At 44.0% G+C, this 24127-nt stretch overlaps 1 protein-coding gene across 4 annotated transcripts in view; it reads right to left on the reverse strand.

Moving 5' to 3' along the window:
- The window catches only part of RNLS (renalase, FAD dependent amine oxidase), a 228150-nt gene extending 209246 nt beyond the window's left edge, over positions 1–18904 (reverse strand). For all 4 annotated transcript variants that reach the window (XR_006413781.1, XM_044420601.1, XM_044420602.1 and 1 more), the window contains exons 1-3: positions 18784–18904; positions 17725–17830; positions 13370–13512 (exon numbers count right to left, since the gene is read on the reverse strand). Coding sequence is in view for 3 of the 4 variants with exons in the window: in XM_044420601.1 (XP_044276536.1) it covers positions 13370–13512; positions 17725–17830; positions 18784–18904 (370 nt within the window). In the remaining variant the exon portion in view is untranslated. The remainder of the gene's footprint in view (positions 1–13369; positions 13513–17724; positions 17831–18783) is intronic.
- Between the last annotated feature and the right edge of the window lie 5223 nt (positions 18905–24127).

Consider the following 24127-nt stretch of genomic DNA (forward strand, 5'->3'; position numbering starts at 1 on the left):
GAAGCGTCATCTTTAGCTCTTCCATAGTGGTAGTAATTTTCACCAAAAATTACAAGACAGCAGCTGAAAAAATATAGGAGAGTAAAAACACTTGCTATAAATTCAAATAACCAGAGAAAAAGAGAGAGACAGTGGCTGATCAGTGTAATTTTTCTCTTCTATCACGTTATTTCAAAGCAATTATTTATCTAATTCTTCGCCCTTGGGAAGGTTAGAGAAAAAAGTTCTTTCTCTCAAGCCTCAAACTCTCGAAAAGAACTTCAACTCCTCTTGCCCAAATCAGTCGCCACTTAAAACTCCGTGGAGGGGAGGGAGAGGAATTCCTCCCTCCATCAAAGGGCTTCTCCTTTCTTCTTTATGCCAAGTTAGACACTGTTGCTGCACTTTCACGGGTAATACAGAAGAAAAAAAGATAAAAATGCTCACCCAGCAGTCCGATGAACTTTCAGCTAATTAACTATGCTATTGTCCGAATGTCGATGGCTTGCAGGGAGCTTTATCTCTCCCCTGTATTGTCCAATAGAGAAAAGCCCGAAACTATCCCAATAAAAGCGGAACCACCGCCCCGCATAATTAGAAGAGTGCCCGGACAACCTAATCTTCGCCCCGACAGGGCTTAGATGAGCCTCCCATGGCTTTCTGTCGAACAAACACCGGCGTGATAGTGAGAGCTTTCGCTATTCACAACCGTGCTGCCATGACCCAAACCGGAAGTCCCTGTTTATTGTTAACCCTGCATCATAGGCTGTCTCAGCTTCAGGACCATATAGTCCAACAGAAGCCTTATAGCTTGAACACAATATTGAAGAAGAGGTTAATACAATTCGCATTAAATTCCTGATGGCAGCATTACATACTGAAGGAGAAGGAAATAAAGTTAAAGACACTCCATATCCAAACAAAATATAGGAGTATACTCATTACACATTCCAAGGAAGAAAAAAATAGTTGAACTTTCATGAGTGCTGTGCAGAGTTCTTGCAGTTACCAGACATGAGGTAGCCAAGGAGAGAGCATATGAGTGCCTTTTCTTCTACTGTGTAATCGTTTCTCCCAAGCTTCCCACCATACAGTTAAAGCACATGAAATGCTCCAGAGTGCATTTCAAATTAGGATACCTGGGCAGCTGGATTAGGAAACCTGGGCAGCTTCTATCACAGGAGAAAGACGACTTTCAGGAAATTGGAGGACAACTTTCAGCATACCACTAGTGCCACTCTTTCACCAAAGCTCTTTTATTGTTTAAAACATTTGTATGCCGCCAATTATGCCACAGCACCTCTGGGTGGCTCACAAGCATAAGATAAAAACCATAATAAAATTAAAGCACAACAACAATTAAATATACAGTAAGAATAAATCTCGCCCCCTACCTCAATCCCTGCTACAACGCTTGCAGGGAAGGAACTTTATTAAAAGCATCTACATCAGAGACAAGATATTGCCATAATCACCTCTTAGATATACAAAGATTAGGAGACCTTGGAAAGAATGACAATTACACCTTGAACAAGGACCAGAACAAGGAAACCTGTAATTCCAGGGGACTGCAGTAAGTCTCCCATGAGAAAAGTTTACATCATTTAGGGCTTTTTAGCTTATTAAAAAAGCTAGTAAGAAGTGATTAAAATAGAAAAATTATGCATCACATGGAGAAAGAATCCAGATTACTAGAATGCAGGATCATATAGGGATGTTAAATTGTGAAAGATTTATGACGGGTAAAAGGTACAGCAGAACCCCATATCCATGATTGGTATATTTCTTTTTCCACAATCTCATTAGTTATCTTAGCATGCAATTCTTTTATTTTCCTATTAAAACAGGTCACTTACTGAAAGCTTTTTAAGAGCTCTCTTTGGCACTTTATGGAACTTTGTAACCATTTTCACTAGTTTCTAATCTGTTTTCTAGGACATCGGCCTGCCTGTGCACTCAGATTATTTAGGAGCTACCTCCTCCAGGTGCCCTCACTTTCACAGGTGTAGCGCTATCACATTTTGTGATGTGGAAAGATAGTTTCTCAATTTTAGTACTCCACCCACGTAATTCTGTCCTCCGCTATGCTCGACTGGTGTCAATTTGCAGCATGCTCCTATGCATGTGTACTAAGATATTTGGTCCATTAAATTCAGTAGGTTTTACTCTCAAGTGAATATAGAATTATGGTTGCCATTCTATTCATACATCCTAAGGAGTAAGTCAAAATGAACTCAAAGGCACCTTACAATCTAAGACAAATCTTAGCTAATACTGTATATGAGAACTACATTTTTATTTTCTAAGATGTGGTGTTTTATTCAGTTTTATTTTATTCTTTGTAATAAATGCATTACAGAAGTATTACAAAATGTTTTATTTGATTCAAATGTATTTTAGTATCTTTTTATTTTTGTGAAAAGGGTGGTATAAGTTCACCAAATGAATAAAATTCAAAGAACAAACTACTACCTTCAAATCCCAGGACAGCTTAGAGCCAGAATTCTCAAGGAACTTTCTCCTATCACACAACCTGCTTGCTCCAAGATCAACTTCACAGCTCACCAGCATCTTGACTTATTTAATTTCTATACCACCTATTAGCCAAAATAGCTCTCTGGGTCGTTTACAAAGTCATAACATATACAATAAAAATATTAAATCAAGCATACAGAATATATCAATAAAATAGCAATAGGACACAGCAAAAAAACCCACAATAGCCACAACTCAAATTAATCCAGAATATAGCAGCAATAAAATATAGTAAATACTATATAGATAAAACACAATTTTTAATTTAACTATTAAAATATTGGGCAAATAAAAGTTTTTTGTCTGACACCAAAAAGTGTAGAAGGATGGTGCTAGGCAAACCTCTTTGGGGAGCTAATTCCAAAGTCAGGGTGCCACCACTGAGAAGACCTTTCATTCTCTAGCCATCCTCTTAATTTCCTTCACAGGGGTTCTCTAAGAAGGACCTCAGATGACAATCTAAGAGTTCAGGTATGCACGTATGAGAAGAGATGTTCCATTAGGTAACTTGACCTCAAGCTGTTCAGGCCTTCAAATATTAATGTTAACATTTTGAATCAGACCCAGGCTTCAACTGGTAACCAATGGACTTGATAGAGGACTGACGTTTTGTGTTCCTGTTGGCCAGTCCTCATCAGCAGCCTTGCTGGCCCATTCTGGACCAACTGGAGTTTCCAGATCGTCTTCAAAGGCTGCCCCAAATAGAGTGCATTGTTGTTGTTGTTAGCCGCGAAGTCGTGTCCGACCCATCGCGACCCCATGGACAACATTCCTCCAGGCCTTCCTGTCCTCCACCATCCCCCAGAGTCCACTTAAGCTCACACCAACTGCTTCAGTGACTCCATCTACAATAATCCAAATGAGAGGCTACTGAAGCGAAGATTACTGTTGCTGCTAGGTTCTGTCTGTTCAGACAGGGTCATAGTTGGTGAATCAGCTTAAGCTGATAGAAGGTGCTCTGGGGCACTGAATTCACTTGAGATTCCAGTGAGAATTCAGGATTCTAGAGCACCCCCCCCATAAACTATAAACCTTGTCCTTTAGGATGTATAAAACCCCATCCAGAACAGGTGCAACATCACCCATCTGAAAATCCCACCAATGGCACCTCCATCTTATCTGGCTTGAGTTTGTTTATTTGCCCTCATCCAATCCATTATCAAGCCCAGACACTGATTCAGAAAGGTCATTGCCTCATGTAGGTTAGATGAAAGAGTGGTAGAGCTGAGTGTCATCAGCATATTGATGACATCTCAGTTCTCACCTCCAAATAATCTGCCCATTGGTTACATGTAGATGCCATGGAACATGCCATGGTACCGAGCAACAACTCCCCAGCACCACCTTCTGGAAATGGCTAGCCAAGTAGGAGCAGAACCACTGCAAATTAGTGCCTCCAACTCCCAACTCAGCCAGCCTACCTGGAAGGATACCATGGTCACTGAGCTGAGGGCAATGAAGCGAGAGAGGAGATGGCTAGAGCGCAGGTGGAGATTTTGAAATGAATCCAATGGAAAATGGCACAGTGCCCATTATTGAGCCTACTTCATGATAGGCTTTATCACTACCAGCATCACGTCCTCATGGTATCACCCAGGGGGGCTCTTCTGGGTGGTCCAGGACCTTCCACATTGTAGTCCCAATTCAGATTTGACTGAGCCTTTGGAGGCCTGCTGCCAGGAATCTGCATAACACTATCAGAATAAAATCGCTTGGATCCATAGCGACTTGGGGTCCACAGTTATTCCAGTTCCATCAGTGGAGGTGCCCAGTGTGGCATCTTTTGCTATTGTTCTCAGTGACTTTCATTTTGGGGGCCTGATGATGTGGACAGGGTGCTGTTTGGCCTACAACCTGTTCACTCGTTCCTTGCCCTTCTTGGTTGGTTAGGAAATCCATAGAGGGTACTCAGGCCTGGGTCCAGAAGGTTGTTAATGTCTCTTTTAGAGAGGGAGTGGTGCCTCCCACTTTAAAGGCAGCAACTATTGCATCACTCCTTAAGAAATCTACCTTGGACCCAGATGATATGAACAACTTCTGACCAATTGCTAACATGCCATTTTTGGGCAAGGTAATCATGTGGATTCTGGCTGAGCAGGTTCTCCTAGAGAAAACTGATTATCTAGACCCATTTCAATTGGGTGTCAGGCCTGCTTTTGGAACAGAAACTGCCTTGGTCACACTATGGGATGACCTCTGCCTGGAGAGAGACAAGAAAGTACAACTCTGTTGATTCTCCTGGACCCCTCAGTGGCTTTCAATACTATCGACAATGGTATCCTTCTGGAGTGGTTGGCCAGGTTGGGAGTTGGAGGCACCATTTTGCAGTGGTTCCAATCTTACCCAGCCAACCATCTCCAGATGGTGGTGCTGAGGAACCACTGCTCTGCACCATGGCTTTTGCATCACAGAGTTCTGCAGGACTCTCTTTTGTCCCCCATGCTTGTCAACATCTACATGAAACTGCTGGGAGAGGCCATCAGGAGGTTTGGGCTGAAGTGTCATCAGTTTGTGGATGACACTCAGCATTACCTCTCCTTTTCATCACTTCCATTAGAGGCATTGGCTGTTTTGAACCAGTGACTGAGCTCGGTAATGGGCTGGATGCAGGCCAATAAATTTGAGATTCAATCCAGAGGTGCTGTTAGAGGGGAGTCTGTCTGTTCAACTGGGGAATTTTCAACCTATTCTGGACTGGGTTGTGCTCCTCCTAGAGGATAAGGTGCTCCTGGATCCTGAGCTCTCCCTGGTGGCCTAGATGGAGTTGGTTTCCAAGAGTGTCTTTTATCAGCTTCAGCTGATTTATCAGCTGCATCCCTGCTTGGAGGAGCAGAACCTTGCGACAGTCATCCATGCGTTGGTAACCTCTTGTTTATTGTCATGCACTCTACGTGGGACTGCCTTTGAAAATGGTCTGGACCTTGCAGCTTGGGAGTGCTCCTCGACCCGGAGCTTTCACTGGAAGCTCAGGTAACAGCAGTGGCGAGGAGCGCTTTCCTCCAGCTTCGGCTGATTCATCAGCTGCGCCCCTATCTGGAGAACGACTGCCTTGCGACAGTGACACATGCATTGGTGACTTCCCGTCTTGACTTCTGTAATGTGCTCTACGTGGGGCTACCCTTGAAGACAGTCCGGATACTTCAATTGGTTCAAAATAGAGCTGCCAGGCTGCTGACGGGGACTGAACATTATGTTCACATGACTCCAGTTCTCCGTCAGCTTCACTGGCTTCCCATTGAAGTCCGGGCCCAATTCAAGGTGTTGGTGATGACCTATAAAGCCCTAAACGGCTTGGGTCCTGGTTACCTGAAGGAGCGCTTACATCCATATATGCCCAGCCGCCCCCTGAGATCGGCAGGAGAGACCCTTCTCCGGGAGCCCTCCGTGGAAGAAGTTAGGAGGGTGGTTACTCGGAGGAGTGCTTTCTCAGCGGTGGCGCCTAAGGTATGGAATGCGCTCCCCAGAGAGGTCCGCCTGGCGCCGTCGTTATTTGTTTTTCGGCGCCAGGCAAAGACCTTTTTATTTAAGCAGTATTTTAAATGTTACTATTATTGAATTTTATCTGGCCAGGGCGGCTTGTTTTATATTGTATGTTTTATATTATATATTTGTATTTTAATGTATATATTTTAAAATGTTATTTTAATTTATTGTTGTAAGCCGCCCCGAGGCTTCGGCGAATGGGGCGGCATAAAAATGTTTTAATAAATAAATAAACAAACCTATCCAAAATCAGGAGGCATGCCTGCTTACTAGGACCAGTGCTTCTGAGCATATCCTGTCAGGCCTACAAACATTGCACTGGCTGCTGGTTGCCATCCGGGCCCAATGCAAAGTGCTTCCACTAACATATTAAGTCCTAAACAGCTTGTGGCCAGGTTATCTGAAGGAACACCTCTGCCCATACATACCAGCCCGGTCACTGTGGTCTTCATCTGAAGCTCTCCTCCCTCCTGCCCAGGAAGTGAGGGGGGAGTTTGCAAGGAGAAGTTTTTTCAAGCATAGTTCCCATGCTTTATGGTTTTAGTGCTATTGCTGTTAATTGTCTATTGTCTTGTGTGTTGTATATTATGTCTGTTGTATGGATTTTAATGATGTGAGGCAGTCAGAGAGCCTACAGCTAGTGGGGTGGCATACAAATCAAATAAATAAAGGTATCAAAAGCCACTGAGAGGTCTTGATATGAATGCCTTTGAGAAGCAAAATAAAGCAGGCAACCTTGAAATGGTTAAAGAACCACCACCTAAGTATAATACATCCAATATTTGTAATCTACATAAAGTTTAAGGTAAAGGTAAAGGTTTCCCCTTGACATTAAAGTCTGACTCTAGGGGGCGGTGCTTAGACTGCCTTTTTTCCTTTTTAACATCAAAATTGTCTGGTCTTTTAATGGATCCTTTATTGATAGTCTATTAAATAATGTAGTGTTAAGCTATTATGTTTTTATTTTAGTTTCCAACAGAAATATTAAACAAAAGATATAACTGATTATCCTGTATTATTTGTATTTAATCCACAGACATCATACGTGAGTGTGATATGCTTGTGTTTACAGCTTTTGATGCTATCTCTGTGTTGCAAATATAGAAAGAAATCTTTATTTGCATTGTCCCAGATGTACCTACCTGGGCCTTAAGATCATCACTTGAGGTCTTTTTCAGAATGATGTTTCTGAAGGAAATTAAAAGGGGGCTATGAGGGGGAAGGGCCTTTTTGGTGGTGGCACCCCAAGTAGGAATTGGATTTGGTTGATGGGGATGTATAAGAAGGCCTTTTCTTTTGCTGTGCCTAAACTCAATAATAGAAATGCATGAGAAGTTAATTTCAGTTTACTTTTGATTAGGATTTCTCCTGCACCTTTTGCACAGACTCAAACCCAACACAGAGTGGGCTGCAATCTGTATCTGAAATCCATATATTTCCAAGCTTGCAATGTGATTCACAGACAACATCTATATATTTGAAATGCAAACTTTGGAAAAATGTGGACAAATACAATTTAAACAGGAGAAGACCATACATTTCAAAGATGATGCAGCTGATGGGCACATTTGGAAAAATACCCCTAAAAGTACAACGGGTTTTTTCTTTTTACATAAAAATCCAAGTTCGCATTCAAACAGGAACCAACTTCAAGATGGAATTCAGAAAACTTTGGAGAGCTTAAGTTCTACATTATATTCACCTGGTCACATTGCTTGTCATGTTCTGGTCCAAACTCTTGCTCTTATAGGTTTCCTGTCTGTTGAATATCTGACTTTTAAAAATTGCCTAAGATGTTTTGCTCTTGCTCATATCTGCTGTCTCCTATTCATTATAATTTATTGTTACTTAATTTATTATTATTGATTGGTTTGTTATAATTTGCATTAAGTGCCCAACTGAAAAATGCGGACATAGTTTAACATTTTTTAGTAATAACAACTGAATGTTAAACTTTCCAAGAAGACCTTAAGTATTCCTGCACTGATGCCTTACCACCCAAGCCATCTCTAGGAAACCCATTCCTCTTGATCTGCAGAACTCCTGTTACTTTATATTGCGATTTATATCCTGCCTTTTTCCTACAAAGGGCTCAAGGCAGCTTACATCTTCTCTCCTCCTCCATCTTATCCCCACAACAACAACCCTGTGAGGTAGGTTGGGCTGAGAGGCTGTGACTGGCCCAAGGTCACCCAGTTGGCTCCACGGCCGAGCGAGGACTCGAACCCGGATCCTCTGAGTCCCAGTCCCGCACTCTTAACCACTACGCCACCCTGGCTCTCAACCACATCCGTCCTAAACATGTTATGTGGAAGCAGCTGCACTAAAATGAATGGACATTGTTTTCACATAACCTCAGATGCTGATAGGACTACTAAAAAATCAGCTACAGATTTCACTGGAACTTGACCCAAATTAAGTAACAGTGGACCTGTTTCACTTAGCTCCACAACAAGAAGTATCAGTCTGCCAAGATTTGTTTCATCTTGAACCATCTCATCAGTCTGTCAGCCCTGTACCACAAAAATGATGCATTTGCTCTTCTTTCTGGGCCAACTGGCTAGAAACAAATCAATCAATCAATATCCACTAATGTGACATGCTATATGCATAAGATACTGTGAGAGTAAAGAAGCTGTATTGACCCATTGATAGAGTTAGGGATAGAAGTGGGTAGGTATGGTATAAGACTGAGCCAAAAGAAAAGACCTCTGCTTTTTAGATTGTCTACCACCTTAAACTCCTTCATGGATCACAGCCTTGTGGTGGGAAAAAGGCTTGCGTAGCTCAATGAAGCTATGAGCTATCCCGTGCGGGGTCACCCAAGATGAACAGGTCATAGCAGAGAGCTCTGACAAAATGTGATCCACTGGAGAAGGAAATGGCAACCCACTCCAGTACCCTTGTCATGAAAACCCCATGGACAGTACTAAAAGGCAAAAAGATATGACGCCGGAAGATGAGCCCCTCAGGTCAGAAAGTGTCCAATATGCTACTGGGGAAGAGCGGAGGGCTAGTACTAGTTGCGCCAGAAAGAATGAAGCGACTGGGTCAAAGCCGAAAGGACACTCAGTTGCAGATGTATCTGGTGGTGAAAGGAGAGTCCGATGCTGTAAAGATCTATACTCCAAAGGAACCTGGAATGTAAGATCCCTGAATCAAGGCAAGCTGGATGTGGTCAAACAAGAGATGACAAGACTGAACATCGACATCTTAGGAATCAGTGAACTAAAATGGACAGGAATGGATGCATTTAATTCAGATGACCATCAGGTATACCTCTGGGGGCAAGAATCCCACAGAAGAAATGAAATAGCCTTCATAGTCAATAAAAGAGTAGGAAAAGCAGTACTGGGATACAATCTCCAAAATGACAGACTGATCTCTGTTCGAATCCAAGGCAAACCATTCAACATCACAGTAGTCCAAGTCTGTGCCCCAACCACTGGTGCTGAAGAGGCGGAAGTTGACCGGTTCTATGAAGGCCTACAACACCTTCTAGAATTAACACCCAAAAATGATGTCCTTATCATCATGGGGGATTGGAATGCTAAAGTAGGAAGCCAAAAGATAACCGGAACAACAGGCAAGTTTGGCCTTGGAGTACAAAATGAAGCAGGGCACAGGCTGGTAGAATTTTGTCAAGAGAATTCAATGGTCATAGCAAAAACTCTTTTCCAACAACCCAAGAGACGACTCTACACATGGACATCACCAGACGGTCAACACAGAAATCAGATTGACTATGTGCTCTGCAGCCAAAGATGGAGAAGCTCTATACAGTCAGTAAAAACTAGACCAGGAGCTGACTGTGGCTCAGATCATGAGCTTCTCATTGCAAAATTTAGGGTTAAATTGAAGAAAGTAGGGGAAAGCACTAGGCCACTCAGGTATGACCTAAATCATATCCCTGATGAATATACAGTAGAGGTGGCAAATAGATTTAAGGAATTAGATCTGATAGACAGAGTGCCTGAAGAACTATGGACGGAGGTTCGCAACACTGTACAAGAGGTAGCAACTAAAACCATCCCAAAGAAAAAGAAATGCAAGAAAGCAAAATGGCTGTCTGAGGAAGCTTTACAAATAGCTGAGGAAAGAAGGGAAGCGAAAGGCAAGGGAGAAAAGGAAAGATACACCCAATTGAATGCAGAATTCCAGAGAATAGCTAGCTAGAATAGCTAGAGGAACTATACAAGAAAGAGCTTAACATCCCTGACAACCACAATGGGGTGGTCACTGACCCCAAGCCAGACATCCTGGAATGTGAAGTCAAGTGGGCCTTAGGAAGTCTGAGCAACAACAAAGCTAGTGGAGGTGACAGTATTCCAGCTGAGCTATTCAAAATCTTAAAAGACGATGCAGTAAAGTGCTACACTCAATATGCCAGCAAATTTGGAAAACTCAAGAGTGGCCACAGGATTGGAAAAGGTCAGTTTACATTCCCATCCCAAAGAAGGGCAATGCCAAAGAATGTTCAAACTACCGCACCATTGCACTCATTTCACATGCTAGCAAAGTGATGCTCAAAATCCTACAAGCTAGGCTCCAGCAGTATGTGGACCAAGAACTACCAGAAGTACAGGCAGGATTTCGAAGAGGGAGAGGAACTAGAGATCAAATTGCCAACATACACTGGATCATGGAGAAAGCTAGGGAGTTCCAGAAAAACATCTACTTCTGCTTCATGGACTATGCTAAAGCCTTTGATTGTGTGGGTCACAACCAATCGTGGCAAGTTCTTAAAGAGATGGGAGTACCTGACCATCTTATTTGTCTCTTGAGAAACCTATATGCGGGTCAAGAAGCAACAGTGAGAACTGGGCATGGAAGCACTGATTGGTTCAAAATTGAGAAAGCAGTTTGGCAAGGTTGTATATTGTCGCCCTGCCTATTTAACTAATATGCAGAGCACATCATGAGAAAGGCGGGGCTAGATGAATCACCAGTTGGAATTAAGATTGCTGGGAGAAATATCAACAACCTCAGATATGCAGATGATGCCACTCTCATGGCAGAAAGTGAAGAGGAACTAAAGAGCCTCTTGATGCGGGTGAAGGAGGAGAACACAAAAGTTGGCTTGAACCTCAACATTAAGAAAACTAAGACCATGACATCCGGTTCTCTCACTTCCTGGCAAATAGATGAGGAAGAAATAGAGTTAGTAACAGATTTTATTTTCCTGGGCTCCAAGATCACCGCAGATGGGGACTGCAGCCAAGAAATTAAAAGATGCTTGCTCCTGGGGAGGAAAGCTATGGCAAATCTAGACAGCATACTAAAAAGCAGAGACATCACCCTGCCATCAAAAGTGCATATAGTCAAGGCTAAAGTTTTCCCAATTGCAATGTATGGCTGTGAAAGCTGGACCATAAGGAAGGCTGAGTGCCAAAGAATTGAGGCCTTTGAATTGTGGTGCTGGAGGAGACTCCTGCGAGTCCCTTGGACCGCAAAGCGATCAAACTGGTCAGTCCTAGAGGAGATCAACCCTGACTGCTCTTTAGAAGGCCAGATGCTGAAGACGAAACTCAAATACTTTGGCCACCTAATGAGAAGGAAGGACTCCCTGGAGAAGAGCCTAATGCTGGGAACAATAGATGGCAAAAGAAGAAGGGGACGGCAGAGGATGAGGTGGCTGGATGGAGTCACTGAAGCAGTTGGTGTGAGCTTGAGTGGACTCCAGGGGATGGTGGAGGACAGGAAGGCCTGGAGAAATGTTGTCCATGGGGTCGCGATGGGTCGGACATGACTTCGCAACTAACAACAACCACCTTAAAGTTCTTAGCTCTTTCTGCCTTGATGTTGTTGTTGGTTAATGCCTGGCTGCTGCTAAGGAAACATCCCTCATTTAAGGTGCTATTTAGAGAAGGGAGACAAGCTGGCATGCACGCCTCAGTTGGATGGGACCACCAAATTTAATCTTGGTTCACCTGACTTGCATTGGGTACTCAAGGCATCCTCCATATTGGACAGCTCTGAGGGAGGTGCAAAATGCATTTGAGTCAGTTCAGTTGGATATTGCTATTGTGGATGTTTTGCTTGTTCAGAATTTGTTTTTGTTTAAAAGTAGGTGTTACAATTTTAATGACGACTGGATAATGTCAAATTGATAGAATTGTTCTATAACCAGATTGAAATCCTAAAGTGGCAGGGAAGGATACTATAATTGCATCTAAGACTGCTTCGCCACAATATATTTAATAACATGCTGATTCAAGCAAAGTATGAGGATATAAATATTTTAACAAAATTAAGGCATATGTAGGCCAAATCCAGTAGCTGCATTTCAGTTTCACCATGTGCTTGTGAGGGAAGGGGAGGAGCATGCATTTATTAAAATAAAAATGTTTTGTGGGTTATGTGCTTTTCTGGTAAGACATCCCCTTTAAAAATGATCTTAGAAATACAAACAGTCCCCAAGTTACCCACACCAAAGTTATAAACAACTCATACTTATGAACTGCCATAAAGCCTATTAATTTTTTAAAAATTACTGCAGAAAATTGTCATCACCATACAAAGAGGGGAAGTGAAAGGGTAGAGAGGGAGGCCTCCACGGCATGCCTTCCTGCAGCCCCCCCCCCCCCATTCCGAGAGGAAAATCTCTGGCATTTCCTTCCTGCAAAAAAGAAGCACTGTTGAGTTGTGGGGGAGGGGAGGGGGTAGAGATACCCACATTTTTTCCACTTTCACATGGGTCCTGTGTCCCTAACCCCCGCACATGCGGAAGGCTGATTATGTGATCCAACTTACATACAAAATTGACTTAAGGTTGAGTTCCCATTTTCTCAGGGAAGGAACTCGTTCATAATGCAGGGGGTACCTACACCCTAAAATTCAATCTTATATACACTTACCTGAGAGTAAATTCCACTGGATTCAATGGAAACTTATTTATGAATAAATACATACAGCAGGAGTGGGAGGACTTGTCTTGATGGATCTACTTTGTACATTACTGGAACTCTGGGATCCACCAGAGGCAGATGCAAAATCAAAGGGTCTTTTGCAGACTGTCCAAGAATTGGTTTTCACTAGAAGAACTGTGCTTACAGCCCTTTCATAAACAAGGATACATGGGGAATCCATTTAGTTATGGCAATTGTTAACTGCCGGAAATCAAAAGCCCAGGATGATATACAGCAAATCACACAAGAATTCTTACCTACTTTCTCTCCACTCCTAACATTTCACTTTTCAATGTGGGACACGCTTCCATAATATTACATTTAGGATCCTTGTTTCAAAAATCTTTACTTGTTGCTGTATCAAGACCCATATATTTTCAGTGAATAATTGTTATCCCCTCCTCACACTTCACTCCCCAAAAAGCAAGGCAGCAGATATTTCACAAATATACCTGGAAATTTACCTGCCTCCTTTAAATAGTGTTTGGGAATTGATGAAATTCCCTGTGGTGCCACAAAGTTCTCAGCTCCTTCTTTCATTACCATTCCGTCTACTTGGGCAGTCAGTGGCTTCAGTACTCCATGGGTCAACAGCTCATCATAGAAGCTAGAAAACATAAACAGTTAAAATGTTAAGCAACCAACTGAGCATCTATGTGCCAAAATGGAACTTTGGCATTTTCTTCTGAAATATCTAACTTAAGGAGCAATTGAGTCCAGATCCACTAAAAACAAAAGTTCACATGTGTAGCAGCACAATGAATTTTAAGATTCAGTGGAGGAGTATTTTATTGTTCAGCCTAAATAAAGCACTGAGGACTGACATCAGAGTTTTACAGCCCCCTTAAAAGATTTGGTAAGCCAACTCATAAGCATTGGGATGGGTGAGAAGCAGAGCTATGACTCAAGTCACTGAGATTCTGCAATAGGCACAGTCGTGTGTATACACAGAAGGTTGTAATGGGTGCAGGACCTAGCTTCCCCACAAAAGCTTTGCAATTATGTGAACAGTATCTACTGAAATTTCAGCAGGCAGAGGAACGGGCAGGATCTGTAGCTCCTGGCAAAACATAAGCTTTGCACGCAAAAGATCCTCAGTTCAATCTCTGGAAATTCTAGGTAGGGCTGGGCAAGACCCTTCTAATCCCACAGAGCTACACTCAGCCCAAGCTGCAGACCCTCAATCAGTCCAAATCCTAACAAGAATGTGCCAACAAATATGGAAAACAAAGGCCTACAGGAAATGTTTGATGCAGATTTTAGTCCGCAAGAGAAGATACAAGAGAATACAGCAATTATGGGACTATATACTGGCAACTGAACATGCTGAAGATGCTGCAACAAAGAAATTTACTTTTTCTGGAGCAAGAAATGCCTGATGTTCAAGCTGGATTTCAAAAAAGAAGAGGCCCTTGAGATCATATCCCAAATATATGTTGGCAATCAGAGCACACCATAGAATTTCAGAAGAAAATCAGTCTATGTTGCTTTATAGATTACAGTAAAGCCTTTGACTGTGTGGACCACCAGAAACTAGTGGCACAGTGGTTTAAACCACTGTGCTGCTGGGCTGGTTGAGCAAAAGGTTGCCGGTTCGAATCTGCACAATGGGGTGAGTTCCCGTCGCTCCATCCCAGCTCCTGCCAACCTTGCAGTTCGAAAGCATGCAAATGCAAGTAGATAACAAGGTACCACTTTGGTGGGCAGGTAACAGCGTTCCGTGCACTTCGGTGTTTAGTCATGCCGGCCACATGACCATGGAGACTGTCTGTGGACAAACGCTGGCTCCCTCGGCTAGGAAATGGAGATGAGCACCGCCCCTTACTAGAGTCAGGCATGGGGAAGGAGAAACCTTTTCCCTTTAAAGCCTTTGACTGTGTGGACCACAAGAAACTATGGATGATTCTGAAGAAAATTGGGGGTGGGGGGGGCTTCAGCACCTGATGAATAAAATGTACTGTGGACTACAAGCTACTGTTAGGAGAAAATCTGGAGAAACACAATGGTTTCCTATAGGCAAAGGTGTCAGAAAGGGGTGTATTTTATCTCCTCATCTGTTCCATCTGTATACAGGACACACCAAATTGAAAGCAGGACTAGAATCAGAGGATGAAGTAAAAATCAGTGGAAGACACATCAATTATGATGTACAGGCAATAATGTATTACTGGCAGATTTCAGCAATGAATTGGAAAGACTCCTGATGAAAGTGAGAGGAGGAGAAGCAAAAACAGGACCACAGCTGAATATTAAGAAGACAAAAATCATTCCTACAGAAGAATTACAAAACTTTACTGTCGACAATGAAGAAACTGAAATTATGAAATAAATGCATACCTAGGCTCAGCCATCACTTCAAATTTCTTGGCTGTAGTTTCCCTTTGAAGACAACTGAGCTTCTGGAAGGGGGGGGGGGACAGAAAAGGAACTAGAAAGGATTATTAAGTGTAGGAACATGTCACTGGAGACCAAGGTCAAGCTCACTCACACTATTGTATTCTCTGTCACTATGTATGGGTGTGAAAGCTGGATAGTGAAGAGAGCTGACAGGAAGAAAATAGTGTTTGGAATATGGTGCTGAAAGAGAGCTTTGCAAATACCTGGACTGCCAGAAAGATAAACATGTGCATCCTAGATCAAATCAAGCCAGAACTTTCCCTAGAAGCAAAAATGACAAACTGAGGGTGTCATACTTTGCACACATCATGAGAAGTCAAGGCTCACTGGAGAAGACAAGTGTGCTAGGCCAAGTCAAAGTGAGATGGATTGACTCCAAGGCAGATCACAGACTTGAATTTTGAAGAGTTGAGCAGGCCTGACAAGGACACGACATTTTGAAGGATGTTCATTCATTGAGTCACCAGAAGTCAGAGACAACTCAATGGCACATAAAAACAACGTGATTTTTTAAAAATTTGTTTTATTTTTTAAATTATGCTTTCAAAGCATATAAAATCATCTAAATTCTGACATAGAACTAACATGATACCAATTATCAATGATAATGAAGTTGTTGGGTATTGATTGGTTCAGGAAAGACAAATGAAAGCAAATTTTTCAAAATTAACTTCTGGAATTTGAGGTTGTTTGAAGAAGTCTGAGACAAAACCATGGTCTCTGTCTGCAGAAACAGGAACATTGAGAGACAGCTTCCACAGTCTGCCAGAGCTTGTGTTTGGAACTTCTAACACAAGTTTCTTTTTAGAAAAGCAGATTCCAAAGAGTCTGCACAGATTTGGATCAGGCCTCTGTGTGTGGCAGCTGCAGAGAGCTTGATCCCTTGCACCATGATCTTGAGAACTCTGAAGATCAATCAGAGAATGTAGGCCTAGAGAATGTAGGGAAATCCGCTCATATTCCCCAAGCAGAACCCACCAGCACCTCTCCTGAGTCCGTCTGACCAGCTTGTAGGCAGCTAGCAGCCATCATCTTGAATTCTGTAGAATCCCCTGAAGTGCCCAGGTTTTATGTTGCTCCTAATTTCTGTGGAAAATTACGTCTCATGCACACCAAGTGGAGGCACACCACCACCGAGTAGCCATGCCTAAAGGAGCCCAAGATGCAGCAGGGGTGGTCAGAGGGCACTTTGTCAAGGGACCCTCAAGCTTGTAGCCAGACCTGGGTGTTCTTCGGAGCACTGCTTTTGTGAATTCCTACAAGCATTGCCAACTGACTAGGAGAAAGCCCAAACTGCCCTGCTTTTGTGCCATCCACCATAGCCTGGTGTGCAGAAATTAATGTGCATTGCATGGAAATATTGTGACCTGATAAAGTGTTCACACACTTTACAACTGAAAGTTCACAACTGAGGTTCACAACTCAATTGTGAACAATTGTCAGTTCACAACTGAGGTGGGGTCATACCTATAACTGTTGGTTGAGAAATTGGCAACCCTAAGCTAGTTGCTGCTGATGACAGAATACCAGGCTCAGTGAGCTAATCTCATTTGGCCCAGATCAGAAACAATTACTTTAACAGAGATTTGTACTTTGTATCTCAAGTACTTTGTATCTGTATTTCAAATAAAGAGAATATATGATATGACTATGATGTGGCAACACTTAGTTGCAGAATGCTCCAGCACACATGCCCACACACACACTTGTTTAACAGATAAACAACTGAGAGCAAAAACAAAAAGTGATCTGCCAGCATTGAAGCCTCAAAGGCCCTCAAGCAGGATTTTGCCACTTGCTAAAACAAAGGTACGGAGGTGCTCAGGATCTCTGTTGGAGCGGACCTCCAGCATCAGCTGGCTTGTGGCCCACTTGCTCCTCCCCCAAACTGTTTAACCTGAAGGCTCCTTCTGACATCCAGTGCCCTCCATACATCTCTTTTCACGGAGATGTCCTTAGGGAACAGCATTCTTTAAAACACACACAGAGAGACTGGAGCATATATGGCTTAATATATGCAAAGGTGTGCACCCCCACCCCAGAGCCCCAGAGCTTTTCAGTACTCGCACCACCCCCAGTTAATTAAATGCATGCAAATGCAAAAGAAAAGCTTTTTCTTTTGAAATGATCACCCCCACCCCCCCCCCCCCCCCCCCCCCGCCCAGAAAAATTGCTGTCCTACCAGGCAGGATGCACTCTTAATTTCTATTCAAAGTTTCAGTAAGCTCACATTAGCAGGATTCGGAGCCGAGTTACTTTCGTGAAGTGGGATCTCTCCTCCTCAGAAGTCTCTTAAGCAAATATCAACGACGTTCAGCGACGAACTTAAAGCAGCCAGCAATAAGTACCACCTGTTCCGACAAAAGCATCCGCGAGTCCCGTTCTTGACCTATGAAGCACACAAGAAAGCGCCCGCACTCACCGTCGATGCTTCTCGGCGTCTTCGGGCACCCGCGTGACGTACTGAGCGCCTAGATCCGCCGCGCATCTCGGATCGTGACAGCTGCGGCTCGTAGCCATTCTTCCCCCTGAAATCACGTGCGTGGAGACAAGAAGTTTTTTAAAGCACAGCGGCCGCGCGTGTCCAATCAGCTTCCTTCGTGGGGCAAAGCAGGGCCGGCGGCGCCTAGTAACTGGGAAGCCCTTCAGCGCAGGCTGCGATGCCTCCCGTCACTGGCCAACCCTGAGAAGGACGCGCTTCGGCAATCTGCTCGGCAGCACGTTGAGCTGAGGGGACCCACTCTCGCGGCTCGTGTGGACAGGGTTCCTGCGTCAAGCTGCCGGCTCAGGCACTCGATGGATGCTGTGCACCGACCTCATGCCAGCCGTCGCTGGGGAGCGCGCAGTTCGTGTACTGATGTCTTGAACTGAGCCCCAAGCCTATGGACGTGGCTGACTCAGAAATAAGCCTCACCAAGGTCTAAAACAGGCATCACTGCGCACCTGCGTCTTGTTTTTCACTTTTACACTAGAATAGGCACAGGGCCCTCGATCCAGCTCTTAAGAGCCATCGTAAGTGCGCGCTAGATTCTCACTCCAAATCTGCCACAAAAATGCACCGACTCTACCATAAAAAAGAAGCCTGACTTAGCTACTAGACACAGATTTAAAGTGGTGTCTGTCTTTAGCTCCGAGTCCAAATAGGAATTACTATTATGAAATCGTGCGTTGGACACACTTATAGCAGGAAGGAAGCGCCCTTCGAGAGCTAACTTCTGAATGCAGCAGTTTTGGGCTTTGGCTGCACGGCGGTCCTCCGGTTTCTTCCTCCAACAGCGGGAGGAAGCCCCTCGAAGACAGCGGGGCTGCTTTGCGAGCAAGCAGGCACACGCCGATGACACACGCTCCGCAGCGCTGTGTGGGCGGTCCTCTGCTCCCCGGCGCCGCCTGACAGCCCAGCTGAGCCTTCCCTTCTCTTCCCAGAGCCCGCAGCCTGCCCTCCCTCTCGAAGGGGCCTGCGGCTCGGCGGCGAGCTACCCACCTGCGCCGCGCGCCTTGTCCCACACCACGACGCGCAGGCCGCGCGGCGACAGCTCCCTGCGCAAGAGCGCGGCGCACAGGCTGCCCGCCAGCCCCGCGCCCACGATCAGAACGCGCGCCATGGCCGAGCCGGCAGGCGGACGGGGCGGGCGCAGCGGGGCCCTCCCTCTCCTCTTCCTGGCGCTTCTGCGACGGGCCGGCGTGGCCCAGCGGAGCCGCTTTGCCGCGCTCCGCCAGCAGAGGGAGACGACGCGGGGACGTGCCCTTTAGCGAGCGGCCGTGGCGGCGAGAGCGGCGCGGCTGCACAGCTGACCCCACGGGCGGAGCGCGCTGCCGGCGGGACGTGGTGCCGAGCCGCAGGGACTCCTCTTCAGGGACCAGCTCCTCCGGACTGCATGAATCCCTCGTAGAAAGGGACGTTCAACAGCGGTGGACGGTGCGGCTTCCGGTGTGCCGTTTTCTGGGAGGAAGCCTCATTCAGCCCAATGCTGCATCCATCAAAGTGCATGTGACTGCCAGAAGAACGGAAGAAAAGCTATGCTCGATCAGACTAAAGGTCCATCTGGTCCAGCACTCTGTACCCACGGTGGCAAGCCAGCTGCTCATAGGGTCCCTCAAGCAGGATGAGTACAAGACCTCCTCCTGCCCAAGCACCTCAGCAACTGGTGTGTGCTGGCCTGCTGCCTCTGGTAAAGGAGCCAGCAAGGCTAACAGCCACTGATAGCCTTCCTACTCCATGGATGTATCCAGTCCCTTTTTAAAGCCATCCAAATTGGTGCCATCACCAGCTCCTGTAGCAGCAAATTCCATATATGCTGTGTAAAGAAGTATTCCTTTAGTTGTCCTAAACCTCCCACCAGTCAGCTTCATGGGATGACCCTGGGTTTGAATTTTTTTTTTTTTTTTTTGGGTGGGTGGGGAGAGAAATATGTCTCCATCCCTACTTTTTTCATGCTGTGCATTATTCTGAACACCTCTACCATGTCTTCCCTTACTAACCCTTTTTCTAAGCCAAGCATTCCTCAATAGCTGCTCCTCACAGGGGAGCTGCTCCGGCTCCTGGATATTTTTCCTTGTCCTCTGTAGTTTTTCCCAACTGAATAATGCCCTTTCTCAGGGAAGATGACCAGAACTAAACATAATATTCCAAGTGCAATTGGACCAAAGATTTGTATAAAGGAAGGTAGATTCTGGCAGTTCTGTTTTCTTTTCTGTTCTTAATTATACTTTAACAGCAAGAAGCAAAGATCTCAACCCTCACCCCCTGATTAATAAGTGCTTACAAAAGACCAAAAACTCATTTTGATTCTGTCTTGACTATTCCCAAAGCATTAGTCCTGATGCATTTGAAAAACTGAAAACACAATCTAACATCACATAAAATTTGTTTTAGTAGGACAAAGAATGTAAGAACCTCCCAGGGTTATTACTCAGTTAAGCTAAAATTATGATTAATTGCATGCTTGTTTCCTTTTCTTGCCCCATGTGCCCAATGCTCTTCCTTTACAGGTTCGAGCTGCCTTGCCTGTTCCATTTGAAATGCCATAACAACCAACCTGGGGATTGGGTCTATGTACAGTATACAGAAGAAAGGATTTCCCTGCACCCAAGAGGGAAGGACCACTCCCACCATGAAGGTGAAGGAACATGCCTGGTCCACACTTTCCACACCCTGAAGGCAGACTAGCAAAAACCAATCCTGGAGCCAGAAGCCAGATTCAGTGCCAAGGGAAGGACACTGAGAACTCAACAACAGACAAGCCTTCCTAACTCTCTGGCAATTGCAAACCAGAAGCTCCTGTGAACAAAAGCAACTGAACCTTTCCTGCTAAGACATTTTCCATTACTAATCATTACAAAAACTAAACAGAAATTCACTGTTGCACAATGACTGTAGCAGCTGGTCCTGACTGGAAACAGGCTCACTTTATATTGTTAGTGGGCACCTACAATAAAGAGTTGTTGCTGAGTTTTTAACTTGCTGGTGTCGTCTGTTTCTCTCACAGGCAATGAGCAAGAGGGGCTTTTTTGTCCTCAAAGCTAGCATGGAGTTTGCCTTCTTTACAGCAGCTGAGCACTGGACCAATATTTTACTGCGCTGTCCACCACTGCCCCAAGATCTCGTTCTTGCTCAGTCACTGCTAGTTCAGATCCCATCAGTGTATACTGGAAATCGGGATGTTTTACCCAACATGCATTATTCTACACTTGCTTATATTGAAGAAAAGTGCTTGAGTTCAACATTTGCTTAAAGCCCATTTATTCCATGGATCTTCATTCTTGCAATGCAATCCCACTCAGTTCAATGGAAATTATTTCTAGGTTAGGGCTGAGTTCTATGCATCTTTATACATTTCATTTTAATTATGTTTAATTCATTTCTTTTAATTTCTGGTAACAAAAGTATACTAGAACTAAAATAGCTCTGACAAAATCACATGCATCCGTACTTAAGTATTTCAGCTGTAATTTGCTCAAGGCTCTACAGCTGTAGTCGTAGACACTTACGTGGGGGAAGCCTGGCTGAACTTAAAGGGCAGCATGAGACCACCCCAGTTAACAGGCATTAATTCCCTCTCTGGCCCAGCCAGTTGCTGGGTTTAAAATCCAGGAGGGGCAAGGATCCAGTACAGAGCTAATTGCATGAACCTGTGTAAGCACCTTGCCAACATCCTTGAGCTGAACCAACTGAACACCATCCAGTAAAACTGGACCAGGCTGTGTTCTGAGTATCTCAATGCATTCAACATCTTTAACTCTGGTGCCTAAGTACTAGTGGATGTAAGAGATTTGTTCCTGGAAGTGCTCAGCAAATGCATTATAGCAGGCCACAGATGAATCTAAGATGTTTTTGAAGTCAGCATGTGATAGGTTGAAGACCACCCTAAAATGCTTCTCAGGGTGACAGATTGAAGTTTCAGTGAGATGTTGCTTCTTTGCTGTCCTCATTGCCTCTAAATATGCCTGATTGTAGTCATACATGTGGATCAAATCCATTCACTGTGGGAGTTCATTGCTGCATCGCTGGATCACGCTGTAGTTACGCACGCCATGACAGCCAATAGCATCGCTGGGTCACGCTGTAGTTACGCACGCCGCGACAGCCAATAGTATTGTAATTTCCTGTGTACCATATAAGGCTTGTGACCATATAAAGCTATGTGTAAGCTTCCTGTATTCTGCATCTGCGCAAGGCACTAGGGTGTTGGCTGCCTTGTACTCGACGGCTATTGGCTGTAGGCACATACCTATGTAACAAACTGTGAAGTGATAAAAGAAGGTGCCGGAGGTGACAGGGGGAGAGGAAGAGAAAAAAGAATTTTCTTGTTCCCCTGAGAACTCAACCGAGCATGCTTTGTACCTAATCTCTTGACTGCAGTTTTTCTTTCTCATAAAAACTTTCTCGTGCCATTTGTCGAGGCCGGTTCCTCGGCATTCACCAGTTTCCTTCCATCTGCACTCAAGACATCACCTATGTTGTTGTGTCACTCCTAGTTCCATGGTATGCCACCGTATGAGCTTTACAATACAGAGGGCACTTGGGAGCAATCTTAACTGTCCAGGCCATTTCTGTGCCCCACAGCTATATCAGGACTTGACCGGAGTGTCAACCAGAAAGCCCCTCCAGAGCCCTGTGGACACTCTCTGGCTCCATTAACCTGTGAAGGTGAACCGTCTTAATAGGACCATTTTACTAGGCAGAGGAGAAAAGCTACGCTCAGTCTGATTCTTAGCAGTGTCTGACCATGACAAATGGGTTAGATCGGGCTCCTGCACTCAGAGCACCATTTCCTATCTGCCCCCACCCCAAATAAATATGGTTCACTGCATGTGTTTGGCCAATGACATGTTCAGACAGTCCTATGGTTGTCGTGGAGGCCATAACATCCCAAGCCACCCCAGCCCTCACCATGAAAACTAGAACAGAAGCTCAACACTTGCAGGAAAACATGTAACTATGGTGACCAATACAGAGTAAACCCAAAGGCAGCTAGATGTTAGATGACCTTGAAACTCACTTACTAGGCCAGGCTAAAGCAATGCCAGGTATGCTAGGTACCTGCCCCAATGCACCCACCTATGATGAACAACCTGCCTTCTTCCCACAGTTTCCCCTTTCTATAAAAGAATCAGCTAGAACCAATGAGTTGCATGTTTGCAACCTCTAATCTGTTGAAAAGATTTTTTCCAGAGCATTTAAAATGAAAAGGTCAAGACCTTTTTATTCGATCAATATTTTAATATGTATTAATTGGATTTTATTGTTTGTATTTTGATTTTCAGCCTGCATGGAATTGTTAATTTATTTTATTCTGACTAATGTTGTAAGCCATCCAGAGACAGAAGTAATGGACGACATACACATTTTATAAATAAATAAATATTTATTATTTATTATAAATAACAAGGATGGAGACAAACATTCTTTGGGATGTGGTATAGGTGCGTACTCTCTGTCCCAAAAGCAAATGTATATTCAAATAAGGTTCCCCTTTATCTTGATTAGTTTGCGGTGCAATTCGGTACATGTCTACTAGAATGGGAGTTTAAGTCCAACTGGGCTTACTCTCAGGTAAGTAGATACAGGACTATAGATGCAGAGCCTTGAGCACATAACAGTTGAAGTTGCAAGCAAGGCTGCATGTGATTTTAGCAGGGCTATTTTAATTTTATTATATTAATGTTACTGGAGAAGAAAATGAAAGAACACAAGTGCCAATCAGATGGAGATAGTCCTTTATGCCAAGGCTTTTAAAGGTATACTTTATGAAAGATATACCAGGATTAACCATGCCAGCTGTTTTTCTTTTACAGGACCATTCTACGCTGTATGGTTTTAGCGGCTATTAATTTTTCATGTTTCATGTTTTTTGGCAAGGTTTTTATGGCATTCTTATTGCATTATATTGTATTGCTTTTATGTAGTATTTTAAACTGCTCAAAGAGCTTCAGCTATTGGGCAATATAGAAATGAAATAAATAATCATAGCAGATCCAGCAGTTGCTAAAAGCAACAGAAGTGACTCAAATTACCTTTTGGAGTCTGGGAGGTTGTTGTTTGCTTGTAGCTATTAAAATGCTTAGGAATGGTGTTTTATAGATGTTAAGCACTGGGACTCCTAAGGCACAATCCTATGCCTATGGCATGCTGGGATCTGTAGCCCCTTTTCTATCCAAACATGCATAGGAGTGCTCCCTTAGACAGAAGTTCTATATCCACTTTGCTAGGATTAAACCCCATTACGTTCAATAAACATACGTCTTCGCTGAGGTGTATAAGATGGTAATATAGGCTAATCAACTGGCAGCCTGCTTCTCATATATAAGGATTTTCCTATGCTTGA

This window comes from Varanus komodoensis, unplaced genomic scaffold (assembly GCF_004798865.1).
Source record: "Varanus komodoensis strain SLA01 unplaced genomic scaffold, ASM479886v1 scaffold11, whole genome shotgun sequence".
In the NCBI taxonomy this organism is placed as follows: Eukaryota; Metazoa; Chordata; class Lepidosauria; order Squamata; family Varanidae; genus Varanus; species Varanus komodoensis.